This window comes from Schistocerca americana, chromosome X (assembly GCF_021461395.2).
Source record: "Schistocerca americana isolate TAMUIC-IGC-003095 chromosome X, iqSchAmer2.1, whole genome shotgun sequence".
Classification (NCBI taxonomy): Eukaryota; Metazoa; Arthropoda; class Insecta; order Orthoptera; family Acrididae; genus Schistocerca; species Schistocerca americana.
The window spans coordinates 370,726,459-370,744,413 of record NC_060130.1 but is presented as its reverse complement, the minus strand read 5'-3'; the positions used below and the strand labels follow the sequence as shown (position 1 = coordinate 370,744,413).

General features: G+C 39.2%; 1 protein-coding gene across 2 annotated transcripts in view; it reads right to left on the bottom strand.

Moving 5' to 3' along the window:
* Positions 1–17,955, bottom strand: part of LOC124554952 (zinc finger protein 135-like) — a 95,508-nt gene that overhangs the window by 64,304 nt on the left and 13,249 nt on the right. The window contains exon 2 of one of the 2 annotated variants that reach the window (XM_047128650.1): positions 9,675–9,740. The exons of the other annotated variant lie outside the window; for it this stretch is intronic. Within the exon in view, the coding sequence (XP_046984606.1) occupies positions 9,675–9,740 (66 nt within the window). The remainder of the gene's footprint in view (positions 1–9,674; positions 9,741–17,955) is intronic. 2 annotated transcript variants of the gene reach the window in all.

The window sequence follows — 17,955 nt, the reverse complement described above, 5'->3', positions numbered from 1 at the left end:
TTCGCGTAACATTCCATTTTACCAACTCGCTATCCATTTGTGTTGAGTACTATCAAATATCATCATCTTTCTTTTTGATGTCATAAATAGTTGCTTGCCCAACACAGAACTCAGCAGCAATGGCTTTCTGCGAAGAACCTCGATTTAACTTATCTAAAATTTCGAGTTTCTGCTTGAGGTCTAGTGTAATGTATTTCCTTTTAAAAGACATGATTCCGAACTATAAAGAACGCTACGATTTCAAATACAGTATGTGAAGAACTGTTTAACTATGCACTGTTGCGCACAATAATTCATTGTGCGTGTGTTTTTGGATGTGCGCCAGATTACTGAGGGCCGAATTAGCAAGAGTCTAGTGTAGTTGCTATTGATGTCTCTGCTTGATACCAACCCTCTTCCCCAAGTTTGGCGTATAGGGCCAAAAATAACCATCGAGATGGATGTTAGGTATGAACTTAAATGCCAAGGGCCCCACCTCATTGGTGGTGCTAGCTGTGGTGTCCTCTCATGGACTCGCAGCAATTTACTTTTTGCCTAAAAAGTTTGTAGTTCCAAGAAGTTAGCAAACCAGAGAAATGTGTCAATCATTGGGAAATGCTGTTCCAGAGGTGTAGTGCAAGCTGCACTCAACACATGACCTAAGTACTCTACAAAAAATTTGCTCTTCCGGAGGCTGCACTTCAGCTCTGCTTCTTGATGACACAAACACACACAGGTGGTCACCTTTGCTCTTCTCAGTGACAGTAATATTGTCAAAACAGTTTTCATTGACACGTAAGCTGTAACAAACACTGTAGAAAAATTGCTAGTCTACTTGTCACACAAAATGAAAGGTGAAGATAGTGGTATAGTCCTGTAGGTGCGGTTATCACCAAGAACTGTTTTGAGTCTTCATTAATGGGTAACTGCAAGTATGGATTTGTTAATACTAACTTTGAAAAATATTTGCAACCTGCTGAGATATACGGTAGGCATCTCCTACTAACTGAGTCTTTACTGTCTATTTAAAATTGCCTCGCATCCTTAGAGAGCTATTTGTTGGGACAGGTGAATTTCGTTCAAACGATAATATGACAAACAACATGAAATCATTTTTAACAAAGAAATGTAAAATCTGTGCTTGTCACTTATTATTGATCTATTAATTAAGTGGCGGCCTTTCTCTGACTTATCTAGCTTATGGATTGTTACTATGTCAGATGACGAGTGGTGCAATCTACAATTGATGCATTGAACTCTGGTTACTTTGTTTGTAAAAAAACTTCCTTTGCTAATGACACCACTTCAAATTATTGTGTTGTATGTGAAGTGTCATGGAGTGTAGAGTCTGACAGGGCAAGAGCCTCCTCAGACCAAACTTTCCCGTTGGGAGCGAGCCGAACAATAACAGCTCTAATTAACGAGTTCGTGTATGACACTTCACACTCATTACACTTTCAGCTAAGACTTTGAAAATCAGCAATCCATGATACATATTTTTGCCCAAACTTCCGCTCACACTGATTAACGTGCAAACAAGCTTTCACAATGTGAGTTTTCCAGCCAAAATGTTGAGTCAGTTAAATATTGTTGAAGTCTATGCTACCTGGGTCAGACTGTGGCCATAATTTCTGCCTCACTCTGTACATCTGGCTGAAAGAGGACAATAAGTATACCTGCCTAGAGGGGAGATCAATCAGTTCTTTAACCTCACAACAGAGGATAAGGCACATTTCTTAAATCTCTTCATACTTGTCGAGAATATCATACGACATCAGTAAAGGAGAGAATGCGGCACTAGCTGCTGCAATAACGCCATTTGTTGCTCCATTTGCTGCTGTGGTTTCTTCTGTTGTACTTGCTGGTGAAGCAACTGCTGTTGCTGTTGTTGCAGCTGAGTTTTCTGCTGCCACTATTTGAATAATTATTTGTCCATATAATGAGTATTTCCTCATCGTCACTTTTGTATCTCTACGGATGCACATATACATTGTTTGAGCATACAATACAGAGAAATGCAGTGAAGCTGCCATTAACTTCACAATCTCATGATGCTTAAGCAGAAAGTTTGATAAAGCCAAAGTGTGGTTCTAGTACTTAGTAGAAGTGTGCAAATAGCCAAGGCATAATAGCTCACAAGAACAGTCCAAAACAACAACCCAGAGACAAATCCAAATACAATACCAAAGTTATCCACCATACAATAAACTCAGCAAAATGAACAGCTTAATAGAACACAACAAACTGACTTCTTGTGGCTAATGCCATACTTAAATAGTGAAAGGCACCATCTATCTCACACCATGCGGTCCTGTTATATAGTGGTCTGCCTCATGATGTAGTGGTCTCAGCAAGTGCAGGGCTATCCGCTGCCAGCAAGAATCAACTCCTTTTAGTTACTATGACGGTGAGCATGTTCATTTCCTCATCAATGGCTGCAGGGGATACAAAACTTTCACTGCTGCTGTTGTACTGGAGAATAGTGTGGTGACATTAACACATAGGTAAAAGTTAATTGTTACCGTACGTAATATTATGAGTGATGTGATGTCTATACCAACACTGTAGGTAGGCCTGACATTATAAATCTACAAAAATACGACTCCTGCTAGTTGATTGATGAATTTTGTTTCACACATAATGAAACTTTATATTCTAAGTCATCACCCATCATAAGTTTACCTCTGAAAGTTTATAGACAAACTTCTCTCAATTTCTGTACGACGAGGATGATTTCAATGTGAGACATGTGAGACACTTGAAGGGCACAACACTTTTCACATGATGGGAGCTATTGTTTGCATCACTGCAGAAGTGTGGTTGTTCCAGATCAAAATAATCAAAGAGTAACAGACATACCATCAGCATGAGTCATATTAAGTTCCAGAGGTATTTGGTTACAAAATTTGGGCAGAATAACAATGCAGGATACCTTGTGATTAACGAACAAGATATCCCCAATATTTATCTATCTTCAGAAGCTCTTATTCTTTCCATGTCCATTTCTTAAGGGCTTTATAGTAAAAGCAAAGATTCGTTTACTTTCTGCTGCATGAACTTTATTGGCAACTGTCTAGAAACTACGGCGGACCACATATTTCAATTAATGCCACAACCAACAATCAGAGTTACAATAATACAACCATATACAATTATGACATTCAGTCACAATTAATATACACAATGTGGTTTGAAAGTAGAATAATAATAGGAAAGATAACAGTTTTAACAGTGATCTGTACAGCTTAATCTAATAAACAGAAGAAATCCAAAGAAATGACAGTGAGAGAAAACAGATAATAGAAAATAGGAAGAGAGATGAGTCAAGATCCCATTGCACCTGCCAGTGGTTATGGCCTTAGAATGTATGGAGTCTAAACCCCAAGGATAGTTGCATAAGGCCATTGTTAGTAATAATCAAAGAATATTATGCTACATTATAAAAGTTAAAACTGTATTTTACATTGAAGATATCCTATAGATCCTATTATTATAGCTATAATACTAATCTAATGGCAGCAATTATCATATGTTTGACCTGTACCAGATGTATGAACAACACTTCTGAGATAGCACTGTAAATGTAAGTGTGGGTGAGGCAAGGGTTTCTAACTATGGAGATATGAGTTACATATTATAATACTGTCACTGATCATACACTTTCACTACCTGATGCTCCCTCTTCACTGACAAACTCTGCAGGGTCCTACTCTCTAATTTGCACCCACAGCAAGCTGGAAAAGCACAGTGACACCTTTCCTTATATTATACTAGCAGTTAGTTTGAAATTTTCTTGGCTCCATTCTTAATTATATGCCACTTTTCAGGATCTCCTACAGCTGTTGATACATTGGACGCAGGTGGAATGTTCTCTCTAAAGGTGTTACATAACGTGCAGTGGAAGACAATGTTTTTTCTAGATCCTTAATCTCCACACTTGGAGATGCCTCTCTGCCTCAGATTGACTCAGTTAAGAAGAGTGGGGTAAGAATCATGTCCTATAAAAAGATGCACCATGCCCCAATTCGGATTGACAAGGTGTATTTTCAAGCTTCCCTACATATTTGAGACGAGAGAATAAACTCGTATACCCTTACCAGTGTTGTCCCACTGACCCTGTTATCTAATTATTTAGGTGGCGTTTATTCGTGACCCTAACAACAGTTATTTCAGCCAGTTTTCTGTATTTACATTACTTAGTCAGCATAAAGCAACATTTTACCTAATAGCGATTTGTACTGGGTATCTACCACAAACTGATGACTCTACTGGAGTAGTTTGGAATGCCACAAATAGTCTCACTCGCACTCCCCTCTGTCCTTAACATACAGTTCTTCTATGTCACACTATACCGCCCATGTATTGGCTCCAAAACTGCGTACTGTTGTGAAAGTGGTACTGTTGTATGCTAACATGGCAGATGGTGATAGCCAGAAATTATACATAATTTTGGAAGACTTATCCACTACTGCTGATATGTGATGCTACAACTAAGTTTCTTATCAATTTACACATCCAGCTATCTGCTAGTCATCTTCCTAGATGTGAATAATTTAATAACACCAGTCAACAAATAAATCTTGGTTTCAGCTACAAGAACAACATACACCAATTCTGGAAGATAATTCACCCCTGAATCCAGATAAACTTCAGAATTTCTGTACTGGCCTCAATTTTCACGTAATATTGTTTTTGTAAATGCTTCCAGCAGCCTTTGTATTATAAACTGATGAGCCACAACATTATGACCGCTGTGCACCACAAGATTGAATGCTGCCAGTTGGTGTTTCAGACATGTGACATGGTAAAAAAAAACAGGAATTCCACTGACACAGGTGCACTGACCACACATTGTTGAACATGGGGCTCAGACAACTGCTGTGTGTTCCCCGTGCTGACCTAACAAAATCATCAATGATGATTGCATTGGGCATGGGATCATCAAGACTGGACTGTGGATCAATGGAAACGTGTCACCTGGTCAGATAAATCATGTTTCTTGTTTTACTAAGTTGATGGCAATTTACAGATACGTCATCATCCAGGTGAACAGCTGCTCAAAACATGCCATGGACACAGGCTCGTGGGGGCACGGGGGAAATTCACTTGGCCTGCAGTAGTAACTGAATGCACCATCATATTTGTGGAGTAGATGAATATTACTGAGGATCACCTGAATCTCTCCGCACTTCTTGTCCCTGCTTGCAGAATAAATGTCTGTCACAAGGCCATAATTGTGCCTCAGTGGTTTGGACACCATGATAGTGAACTCATGTTGACGTCTTGGCCACTAAATTAACCTGATCAGAATCTGGGACACAATCAGCACCAGTTCAGTGCCCACAAACTACTGGCCCATAATTCACAGGAAGTGTGTGATCTGTCTATAGTCACCTGGTGCCACATACCTCCAGAAATATACAAAGGACTTGATGAAGCCATGCCATGCAGACTTGATGTTGTACTGTGTTTCAAAGGCAGATAAACCCTCTATTAAGCTTTGGTCTATCAGTATATGTATCTGGCAAAATGACAAGATCATTGAGACCCCTTAAGACAAAATGTGTGGCTCATTTGATTCACAGTGGTGTTGGAATGTTTGGTCCACTTGCATATCTCCTCTGCTGCCTTTTGCATGTTCAGCACTGTATTAGTCTTCACATGCTATAACATTCCCATGATGCACCTGCATTGGCAATTCTTCACTGTGACGTACAAGGCCTAATAGCAGGTGGAAAATTGGGATTCTGCAGAGTTTTCTACATTTTTGGGGGTAGTTCCATATATTTTTGTCTGAAAAAATAATATACATTGTGTGGTCCATTTGTTCCTTCCAAATTCTGGGAGCACCACAAGGCATGTAACATGATCCTCTTAACTGCCCTTTCAGGCTATCAGACATAACAAACAGCATATGTTCTTGTCCTGGTCACCAACCGTATGCACAAAATAAAGTTTGTAGCACTTCTTTACAAAAGGATTAAGTTTCCATTTTGTAACTGCAACATTAACTCTGCACAGATATAACAAAAAGAATTTGTGCTATTTACAGAGTAAGAGGCTTTCCTTATTCTAAATTAAAACAAAATGCAAACTTTAATTAATTTAGAATAAGAAGTCCCTTTATATAAAATTCAGCATTCTCACTGATGAGATTAAGTGACAAAAAAAAAAGTGATTCTGTGTGTTCAAGTTCAGCTCATCAGCAGTGCTGCCAAACCTCTTTCTTTTCCTGGAGGTAGATTTCTGAACTGAGGGTCATGCATGGCAATTCCTTTACATACTTCAATTACTTTCAACTATTAAATCTACAGACTGTTTAAATTAAGCCACAGGGGAATAACCAATATATAGCATTTTCGAGGATTTCAGTACGTAGAGAGTAGCATTTCACAAGAAAAGTGAGCATGAATTCAGCATCTATGACTTAGCAAAGAACATCATTTATACTCTTTGTAAAAAGTGACAATGACCTACGTAGTCTTCCTTTAAGCAAAATGTAGCTACTTTAATGTGCTGCAATTGTCAGTTTCATTCCATCACACCACTTCATCATCTGCTGCAGCACACTACACAGGCTTTTATTCTTAAAAGTGGCTACTGAGTTCACAAAAACCACTACTAGAAAATTTTCACCATACACAAAGATACACCAGCTACACTAGTGTTCCCATCCATCAAAGTGAGGGGGGAGGGGGGGGGGGGGTCTATCATGAGATATATCCAGCACTTTCCAATTTCCCACAGACTACTCCTCCACTTGCCCTCGGCAGTAATCTTCGAAGCTATGATAATCAGTGGCAGCTGTTGTGTAAGAGCACAAGAGCACATGAACACCCCAGATTTTGACACTTTGCATATTTATTGATTATTTTTCTTTGAATACTGGTAAACATAATGTAGATAAGGTAATCTGAAATACATGGCATTAAATCTACTGTGCTATACTTCACTGCTATCCTCTAGCTCCATGAAACTTGGCATCAGGGTCATGAGCACACCTTCAGCTGTGCATCTTTTAAGGAGCTTTTGCACATACACAACTGGCATGATGTAAGTGTCTTACAGACCAAATACATACAGCTTTGATAAACAATGCGCATGGTTCACGGTGTGCACAGCTGGCCCTTATCACTCAGCTACAAGTTTACGTCAATGCCACCAGGTGGTAGCACACTGCAGCAGACTTTTATCCCCTTTTGATTGGCATAAATCTCACTAGATGGTAGCACACTCCTCAGATATGCCAGTTCACTCAATATGTAATAAAATTAGATTGGATATCAGTATATGGTATAGTTATATTGATAGAAAAACCTATTTTGTGGGGTTCTGAATGAGATATAGTATATTAGCTTTGGATTTTATCATACAGTAATCAGCTTGCAGCACTAAGAACCATAAAGCACACCATCATTGATTGTGAGACTGTAGCACTTATTCATGTTTCTGACATCTGTTGGTATTACGGTGGGTCATGTTTATCTGTACTCTAGACCCACACTGTGCATGTGAACTTTTCAAACAGTAGTCTCACTGGTTTCTCTGATATTCACTTAAAGTGGGATCGAAGATGGTGTGCTTTTGGTCCTTGTGGTTCTCAGTGCCTCATTTGCATTCTCGTCAAGTGCCAACGTTGGTAGACAGTACTTTTTGACTTTAATCATTTCCACAAACAGCAGTTTGTATTTGGAGTTGGTTGTTTACTGTGTAGGAATCAGCTTTTGCCGGCAGTGTCAACAGGAACTCTGTTGAAACTGTTTTAAGTGCTAACAGAAAAAAAAAAACTAGGAAAAGTTAGCCACAAATGTATGAGGGCTTTCCATACTAGATCTGTTGACTGATAAAGTGACAAAATCACATAAGCGTGACTATAAGTGAACATTTAACAAAGATGTGTATAATAAGCATAAGTTGTTGTCCGAGTGCAACAAAATAATATCCGATTTTCTGCCGGAAGTTAATTTTTTAACTAATACATGTGTCAGGGATCTTCTACATTTATCAAAAATTAAAAAAAAGCATGAAAATTCCCACTTACGCACAAATTGAAACAGGCAGTACCTAAAGTTTAAATGCTATTTCATTCTTGTCGTAAACTGCACTTTATTATGTACAAAACAACAAAATTCCACAAAAACAATTCTTTCTTTCCTCAGATAAGTTACGGATATTATTATTATTATTATTATTATTATTATTGGCAATGGCTGTAGGTGTATAAATATGTTGATAAGCATATCAAAAATTTAAAAAAAAGCATGAAAATTCCCACTTACGCACAAATTGAAACAGGCAGTACCTAAAGTTTAAATGCTATTTCATTCTTGTCGTAAACTGCACTTTATTATGTACAAAACAACAAAATTCCACAAAAACAATTCTTTCTTTCCTCAGATAAGTTACGGATATTATTATTATTATTATTATTATTGGCAATGGCTGTAGGTGTATAAATATGTTGATAAGCATAATTGTTTTACAGCAAATGCTATTAATTTCACACTCTCATATTTAGCTGAATCTCAAAACTTGTGAACACCCAGAATCTATACTCATGAGCCACCACAGATGACAATGTGTCGCAGTTACCTGTACCTTTCTCAGACAAACGAATATAACTTAGGCCACCAAACACTGCCAAAGGTGCCTGTGATGTCAATGACAATTGCCATTACGTATTTTTGAGTGGTTTTATGTACTATGTCAAGTGCTTAATTTATGGCCTTTATTGATTGATATTGCATAAAACAAAACTGACAATGGCCAAGTCCATGAAGCTCCCTGTGTGCCTAGAGCTGGTCAGAGAGGAGAAGCTCCTGGACATTTGACAGTATATTTATAAGGCAAATAGACCTGTAGGACTTACATTTTGAGGTTTTTGGCTTCAGTTATTGGATAATACTACTCTTGAAGTCATCCAATATTCGAATACCAACCAACTCACAATGCTTCGTTTAGCACAGATGTCAAGTAACATATTATCTCTGGAGGTAGTGGTTGCAGAATTTCTGCATAGATGGTATCAGACCAACGTGTTTTCCCTTCCATTAACTTCACCAGTGCCACCTCAACCTTCTCTGGGGCTACTGGATATATGAGTTTCATAATCCCGATTCTGAGTGACTTTGCCTCCTTTCTATTATGTACCTAACGCTCTTCAGTTTCTTCATTTCATCTGCAGTTCGAAATGATGGAACCATCTTTTCCTTACGCACCATGTTCATAAAGCTTTTATCAGCCCTCCATCTTGAATATAAAAGAGTATGTAGGAAAACAAGATTTTGGTGTGCCTCGTGAAAGTAGTTAAACCATGCATGTTGAAGCTAATCTGCACTGTGATAAGACACGATCACAGCCTGCAACATGGCATGGAAAGACAAAAATTTCGTATGAAGGAAATCTACATACTTCCCAAACAGCAAAATGTCTTAATTGTTGCATGCATCATCACATTGTATGACTTTATCACCATCGTTTACAATAAAGTTGGGAGAATTCTGAATGTAACATTAGTATTACACACTTAACCAGAGTTACTCCCTTTAAAGGTAACAGTGACACAACCATTTGACTGATTCTTCCACAAATCAGTGATCATCCACCCAAATTGAAAAAAACTATAACTGTAAGCACAATTAAATAGCTCAATAAATATCACTCTCCACCTATATTGAAATATGGTAAATATTTACCTGCATGTCCTCTTTCCAAGCAGGTGATGGTGGCTCTTTCTCAGGAAGTTCATCAGAAGAGCTCTCCTATTAAATTAATAAAAGGTACAACAAATTGCAGTTTAAAATAAATTAAAAAACTGAATAAAGAGAATAATTACCTATCAATAAACAATGTAATAAAAGGGTAACAAAAATGTGAAAAAATAGTTACTTGAAAAGTGCTGTTAGCGCACAATGAAACAGAGAGAAATGCAGGTAAACAACAGAGATTTATTAGTGAGCATCTATTCTGTCCTAATAAGATGCTCATCATCATTTAAACAGACTTACTCATCTAACATATGGAAAATAATGCTGACTGGCTGTAAAATAATTTGCAGAAAAATGAGATGCACTTTTCACTTAATGGAGGCATAGCTATACACAACTGTTAACTGTGCTTAGCTAGTATAACAACTATGACTGACTTGCCAGTTGTTTTCCTTTAACACACTTTATTTACATTTTATAATATTAATAAACCTAAGGAAATAAAATTTTTGTAAACAAGTAATTCTTTCTAATGTCTTTCTTTGATTATTTTTTTCTTTTCGCTTTGGAACTGCTTAAAGAGGTGGGAAGAAGCAGTAGGAAGAGGAAAGAGGAGGGGGGGGGGGGAGGGTTTAAGTATTTCTTGGGACATTACTAGAAAGTGTACAACAAGAGCCAAACATTTGCATATCCTACTGATAAATACCAAAAAGTTAGAAGGCAAAGCTACAAATCCTTTCAGTATTTCACTGTGCTCTGTCACTGATGGTTTTGGAAAGCAGTTAAAATGAAACTTCTGAAATTTTTAGCCAGCTTATGGTAAGTACCACTGAAGTAGTTTTAAAGTTTAGCTGGAACTAGTCATTTTGCACAGACTGTTGATTCCACACAGTAGCTTTAGTTAAGTGGTTTCCTCATTAACCCTGCTGGATGTGCAAATCAAAGACATGGATGAATTGACATGTGTAACATTGCTCATGTCCAGAGGGGGTGCCTGCAGCATAACACAGACTTGTCTATCGCAAGCTGGTCATGTGAACTTCCACAGTGTACAAATATAAGGCCGCCCGGTGGCGGTCTCTTCTTCAGATGCTGTTATCCGACTTACTTCTACCAGTGGACTCTTTGAATGCCATAACTGTTTACTGAATACATGGTGCTACAAATTATCAACTTTGTGGTTGCCACAACCGCTAGGATTAATTGAACTTTGACTACTAAATATACAGCTCTTTGCTAGGTGATGCTTGGACATACTGATCTTGATTAGGAACTGTCTCATGTTAATTTATATTGTGCCTCCAATCCAAGAACTATTACTGTTTGATTCGTACACTAATACACAATGTTGTTACAGAAGCTATTTGTGTTCAACAAACTCTGTTGTCCCTAAATGAGGGTTATAAAAGTTTTTCAAGCAAAACCAATTCCTGCTGTACTCTACATACAGTACCGTTTCCCGAAGTATACACAGGATCCTAAATGTAACATATTCTTAAGTATAAAAAAATATGACAGTTACACTGTGTGTTGTAAATAAATTGTTGTTTCAGACAATGCTTCACACCATATAGAGCATTTATAGGTTTGTGTCCATACAGAAAGCAAGTATGTGTATTTTTGAACTTTCATTACACACACAGCCAATTTTTCATAATGGTTTTCCCTTAGGAATAACTTCCTCTCAGCTTATGATGGAAAGCAATGATCTCCTTATGCTTAGGAGTTATTGTCCAACTTTTAGCACCACTGAGATCTCTTGCTTTGGTAAATGAGATTATTTTATTCAGTATTCAAGATATTTTGAACATAATAAATTTTATTTACATCAAGAAGCTTATGTCCACAAATTGGCAAGGTTTTAGAAAGCATAGCTCATGCAAAACTCGGCTTGTCCTTTTCTCACATGATATATTGTGAACTATGGATGAAGAGCAACAGGCAGAGTCCACATTTCTAGATGGCTGGAAAGCATTTGACATGGTGCCCCACTGCAGACTGTTAACGAAGGTATGAGTGTATGGAATAGGTTCCCAGACATGTAAGTGGCTTGAAGACTTCTTCAGTAACAGAACTCAGTATGCTTTCCTCATCAGCGAGTGTCTATTCAGAGACAAGGGCACCATCAAGAGTCCCCAGGGAACAATGATAGGACCACTGTTGTTCTCTGTATACATAAATGATTCAGTGGACAGGGTGGGCAGCTATCTGTGGTTGTTTGCTGACAATGCTGTGGTGTGCGGTAAGGTGTCGAAGTTGAGTGGCTGTAGGAAGATACAAGATGACTTTGATAAAATTTCTAGTTGGCGTGATGAATGGCAGTTAGCTCTGAATGTAGAAAAACATAAGTTAATACAGATGAGTAGGAAAAGTAACCCATAATGTTCAGATATAGCTTCAGTAGTGTCCTGCATTACAGTCACGTTGTTTAAATATGTGAGTGTAATTCTGCAAAGCAACATAAAATGGAATGAGCATGTGATGATTGCGGTACAGGAGGCAAATGGTAGAATTTGCTTTATTGGGAGAATTTTGGGAAAGTGTGGTTTATCAGTACAGGAGAGCGCATATAGGACACTAGTACGACCTATTCTTGAGTACTGCTGAGGTGTTTGGGATCCATATCAGGCTGGGTTAAAGGAATAAATCAATGCAATTCAGAGGCAGGCTCCCAGATTTGTTACGAATAGGTTCAAACAACATACAAATGTTACAGAGATGCTTCAGGAACTCAAATGGGAATCCCTGGAGGGAAGATATTCTCTCTCAGGAACACTGTTGAGAAAATTTACAGAACCAGCACTTGAAGCTGAATGCAATAGAATGATTCTACTGTTACTAACATACATTTTGCATAAGGACACAAATACAAGATATGAGAAATTATGACTTATAGGCAGTCATTTTTCTCTCACTCTATTTGCGAGTGGAACAGGAAAGGAAATGATTAGTAGTGGTAAAGGGTACCCTCTGCCATAAACTGTGCAACTGCTTGCAGAGCATGTATGTATGTACAGGGCTATTACAAATGATTGAAGCGATTTCATAAATTCACTGTAGCTCCATTCATTGACATATGGTCACGACACACTACAGATACGTAGAAAAACTCATAAAGTTTTGTTCGGATGAAGCCGCACTTCAGGTTTCTGCCGCCAGAGCGCTCGAGAGCGCAGTGAGACAAAATGGCGACAGGAGCCGAGAAAGCATATGTCGTGCTTGAAATGCACTCACATCAGTCAGTCATAACAGTGCAACGACACTTCAGGACGAAGTTCAACAATGATCCACCAACTGCTAATTCCATTCGGCGATGGTATGCGCAGTTTAAAGCTTCTGGATGCATCTGTAAGGGGAAATCAACGGGTCGGCCTGCAGTGAGTGAAGAAACGGTTGAACGCGTGCAGGCAAGTTTCACACGTAGCCCGCGGAAGTCGACGAATAAAGCAAGCAGGGAGCTAAACGTACCACAGCCGACAGTTTGGAAAATCTTACGGAAAAGGCTAAAGCAGAAGCCTTACCGTTTACAATTCCTATGAACCCTGACACCCGATGACAAAGTCAAACGCTTTGAATTTTCGGCGCGATTGCAACAGCTCATGGAAGAGGATGTGTTCAGTGTGAAGCTTGTTTTCAGTGATGAAGTGGTGAATGGCGAAGTGAACAGACACAATGTGCGAATCTGGGCGGTAGAGAATCCTCACGCATTCGTGCAGCAAATTCGCAGTTCACCAAAACTTAACGTGTTTTGTGCAATCTCACGGTTTAAAGTTTACAGTCCCTTTTTCTTCTGCGAAAAAAACGTTACAGGACGTGTATCTGGACATGCTGGAAAATTGGCTCATGCCACAACTGGAGACCGACAGCACCGACTTCATCTTTCAACAGGATGGTGCTCCACCGCACTTCCATCATGATGTTCGGCATTTCTTAAACAGGAGATTGGAAAACCGATGGATCGGTCGTGGTCGAGGTCATGATCAGCAATTCATGTCATGGCCTCCACGCTCTCCCGACTTAACCCCATGCGATTTCTTTGTGTGGGGTTATGTGAAAGATTCAGTGTTTAAACCTCCTCTACCAAGAAACGTGCCAGAACTGCGAGCTCGCATCAACGATGCTTTCGAACTCGTTGATGGAGATATGCTGCGCCGAGTGTGGGAGGAACTTGATTATCGGCTTGATGTCTGCCGAATCACTAAAGGGGCACATATCGAACATTTGTGAATGCTTAAAAAAACTTTTTGAGTTTTTGTATTGTGTGCAAAGCATTGTGAAAATATCTCAAATAATAAAGTTATTGTAGAGCTGTGAAATCGCTTCAATCATTTGTAATAACCCTGTATGTATGTATGTATGTATGTATGTATGTATGTACATGTTGATGAAAAACACAACTCAGTTAATTTCTAAATGTTGGATTCACATTTAAACATATACTGTGTGTGTGTGTGTGTGTGTGTGTGCACTTCTGTAAGTGCCCTAATTTGTCTTATCGTGGTCTTAAGATCATTATGTAACATCTCATACTAACAGTAGAATCATACCACAGTCTGCCCCAATCGGCAGCTTTTTGAACTTAATTTAACAGTATTACACAAGCTGAACATCATTGTTCTCCAAATGCTTCCCATATAAATATCCTGAGCATTTCTATAAAACACTCATATTTAGTTTCATGTTCCATGGATCATTTTACGCTATAATCATAATGACATGGAACCAGTCACTTTACAGTCACATCGGAAATTAATCAGTAAATATGGCTACATGCTGAACATTTATAAGGTGTTTTGTGAAGTGTTTACACACACACACACACACACACACACACACACAAAAAGACCTGAGTTAGCAATTCCTACCCACCACCTTTCACATAATAGAAATTCTTCTACAAAACAGAAGGAGTTGCGGAGGAAAAACTTTTTAAGTTTGTTTTCAAATTATATTTTGCTGCATGTCAGACATTTTATATCATTGGATAAGTGATCAAAAATGTTAGCTGCAGCATTGTGCAATCCTTTTTGTGCCAAAGACGACTTTAATGTGTGAAGTAATGAACCTCATTTTTCCTTCTAGTATTGTAATTACTTACACCACTGTTCCATTTGAACTATAGTTGATTATTTACAACATGATTCATGAGGGAATAAATATACTATGAAGCAGTAGTCAGAATGTCTAACTCCTTAAACAGATGTCTACATGACAAGCATGGGTGAGCACCGCATACACTGATCAGCCAGAACATTATGACCACTTACCTAATAGCTGGTATGTGCAAGTTTTGCATGGATAACAGTTGTGATGTGGCATGGCAGGGAAGCAACGAGGCCTTGGTAGACTTGCTGGAGGGAGTTGGCACCACATCTGCACACCCAAGTCACATAATTCCCGTAAATTCTGGGAAGGGGGACAATGAGCTCTGATGCCACGTTCAATCACATCTCAGATCTGGCGAGTTGGAGGGGGCAGCACATCAACTGGAACTTGCCCCTGTGTTCCTAAACAACTCCATCATGCTCTTGGTCTTCTGACATGGTGCATTATCTTACTGAAAAATGCTATTGGTGTCAGGAACATGGTCATCATGAAGGAGTGTACGTGGTCTGCAACCAGTGTACGATACTCCTTGGTCATCAAGGTATCTTGCACGAGCTCCACTGGACCCATGGATGCCCACACAAATGTTCCCCAGAGCATAATGGAGCCACCGCCAGCTTGTCTCCATCCCACAATACAGGTGTCACGAAGTTGTTCTCCTGGACGACAACATATCCGCGCCCTCCCATCAGCATGATGAAGAATGTATTGGAGTTCATCAGACCATGCAACACACTGCCAGTGTGCCAACATCCAGTGCGGGTGGTCATGTGCCCATTTCAGTCATAGTTGCTGATGTCGTGGTGTTAACATTGGCATATGCATGGGTCGCCAGCTGTGGAGGCCCACTGTTAGGGGTGTTCAGTTCACTGTCTGTTCAGACACGATTGTACTCTTCTCAGCATTAAAGCCTGATGTTAGCTCCACCACAGTTCGCCACCCATCCTGTTTTACCAGTCTGACCAGCCTATGACGTCTGACATCTGTAATGAGATGTGACCCCCAACCCATCGACGTCTACACACGGTTTCACCTTTGTTTCGCCACGTGTTGAAGACACTCACCACAGCACTTCTCAAACACTCGATAAGTTGTGCAGTTTCCAAAATGCTCATACTGAGCCTCTGGGCAATCACAATCTGCCCTTGGTCAGATTCAGATAAATCGTGTGTCTTCCTCATTCTACACATGGAAAGCACTCTCACTGATACTACATGCCCTTGCGTATGTTTGACTAGCAGTCATTCCTCACCAGGCGATGCCGCTATCGCCTTGATGGGTTTATAGCAATAGTAGGTTGATGTTCACAATGTTCTGGCTGATCAATGTATCATTCTTATAGCATGTTTTTGAACAATGAAGAGTTTCTTCTTAAAGGCGAGTTATTCCATGTACATTGCTGAAGGAAAATATCCAAAATGTCAATTTACCGATTTCTCTCTCCCCAGGATCTGCAATGACTCTCAATGTCGATGTGGCTAAACTAAGTTGTTTTAGGAGTTCCAAAATGTGCTTTTTCCAGTTTAAATTCTCATCCATATGTACACCTAAGAATTCTGAAGTTTTCATCCTATTTATTATTTCCACACCATGTGCAACACTTATCTTGTGATTATTAGATGTGCAGAACTGAATACATTGTGTGTCTTTAAAATTGAGGGCGAGACGATTTGTGGAAAACCAATGATACTTTTAATAACTTTGCTAACCATTTTTCCTGTGTATGTACTTGTAAGTATGCTTGGATTGATAACAATACTAGTGTCATCTGCAGCAAGAACTAATTCTGCTTGTTGTGTGTTAGACCAAAGATTGTTTACATACGTGAGAAACAACAGTGAATCTAAGGCCGATCCCTGAGGAACCCCATGTGTGATTTTTCCCCAGTCAGAATTATGTCCCTGGACTATATTGCTTTAATGACTAAGTACAACTTCGTGCATTCTTTTAGTTAGATATGACATTATCCATTAGTTGACTAAACCATCAATCTTATAAAACTTCATTTTATCTAGGAGAGTACTGTGATTTACAGAGTCACATGTGTTGCGAGGGAACCTCCCCATCGCACCCCCCTCAGATTTAATTATAAGTTGGCACAGTGGATAGGCCTTGAAAAACTAAACACAGATCAATCAAGAAAACAGGAAGAAGTTGTGTGGAACTATGAAAAAAATAAGCAAAATATACAAACTGAGTAGTCCATGCGCAAGATAGGCAACATCATGGATAATGTGAGCTCAAGAGCGCCGTGGTCCCGTGGACAGCGTGAGCAGCTGTGGAACGAAAGGTCCTTGGTTCAAGTCTTCCCTCGAGTGAGAAGTTTACTTTCTTTATTTTCGCAAAGTTTGTGTCTGTGTTTTGCGACCGCACCGCAAAACCGTGTGATTAGTAGACGAAAGGACGTGCCTCTCCAATGGGAACCGAAAACATTTGATCGCAAGGTCATAGGTCAACCGATTCCTCCACAGGAAAACACGTCTGGTATATTCTATACGACACTGGTGACGGCATGTGTGTCACATGACAGGAATATGTTGTCGACCCACCTAACTTGTACACTTGGCGAATGGGTAAAAAGATTTTCTACCTTGCCCGATTTAGGTTTTCTTGTGTATGTGATAATCACTCCCAAAAAAGTGATGAAAACGTAAGAGTTTGTCACATAAACTGCAACAAATGAATGTAACAGTTTCACAGTCGCACAGTTTTCCCTGTGCTCTGTCAAAACATATGTTTGTTTAGGTGTAGCGTCCCCTTACTACGGTGCAGTTACCTCGCATCGGACAGACAGATAATAATTGTCTGAAAACAAAAAATTAAACTTTTCACTCGAGGGAAGACTTGAACCAAGGACCTCTCGCTCCGGAGCTGCTCACGCTATCCACGGGACCACGGCGCTCTTGAGCTCACATTATCCATGATGTTGCCTATCTTGCACATGGACTACTCAGTTTGTATATTTTGCTTATTTTTTTTCATAGTTCCACACAACTTCTTCCTGTTTTCTCGATTGATATGTGTTTAGTTTTTCAAGGAGTATCCACTGTCCCAACTTATAACTAAATCTGAGGGGGGGTGTGATGGGGAGGTTCCCTTGTTAGATATTTCACACAACATACCAACTGGTGCTATTGTAATACTTAATGCTTGTAAAATTTTG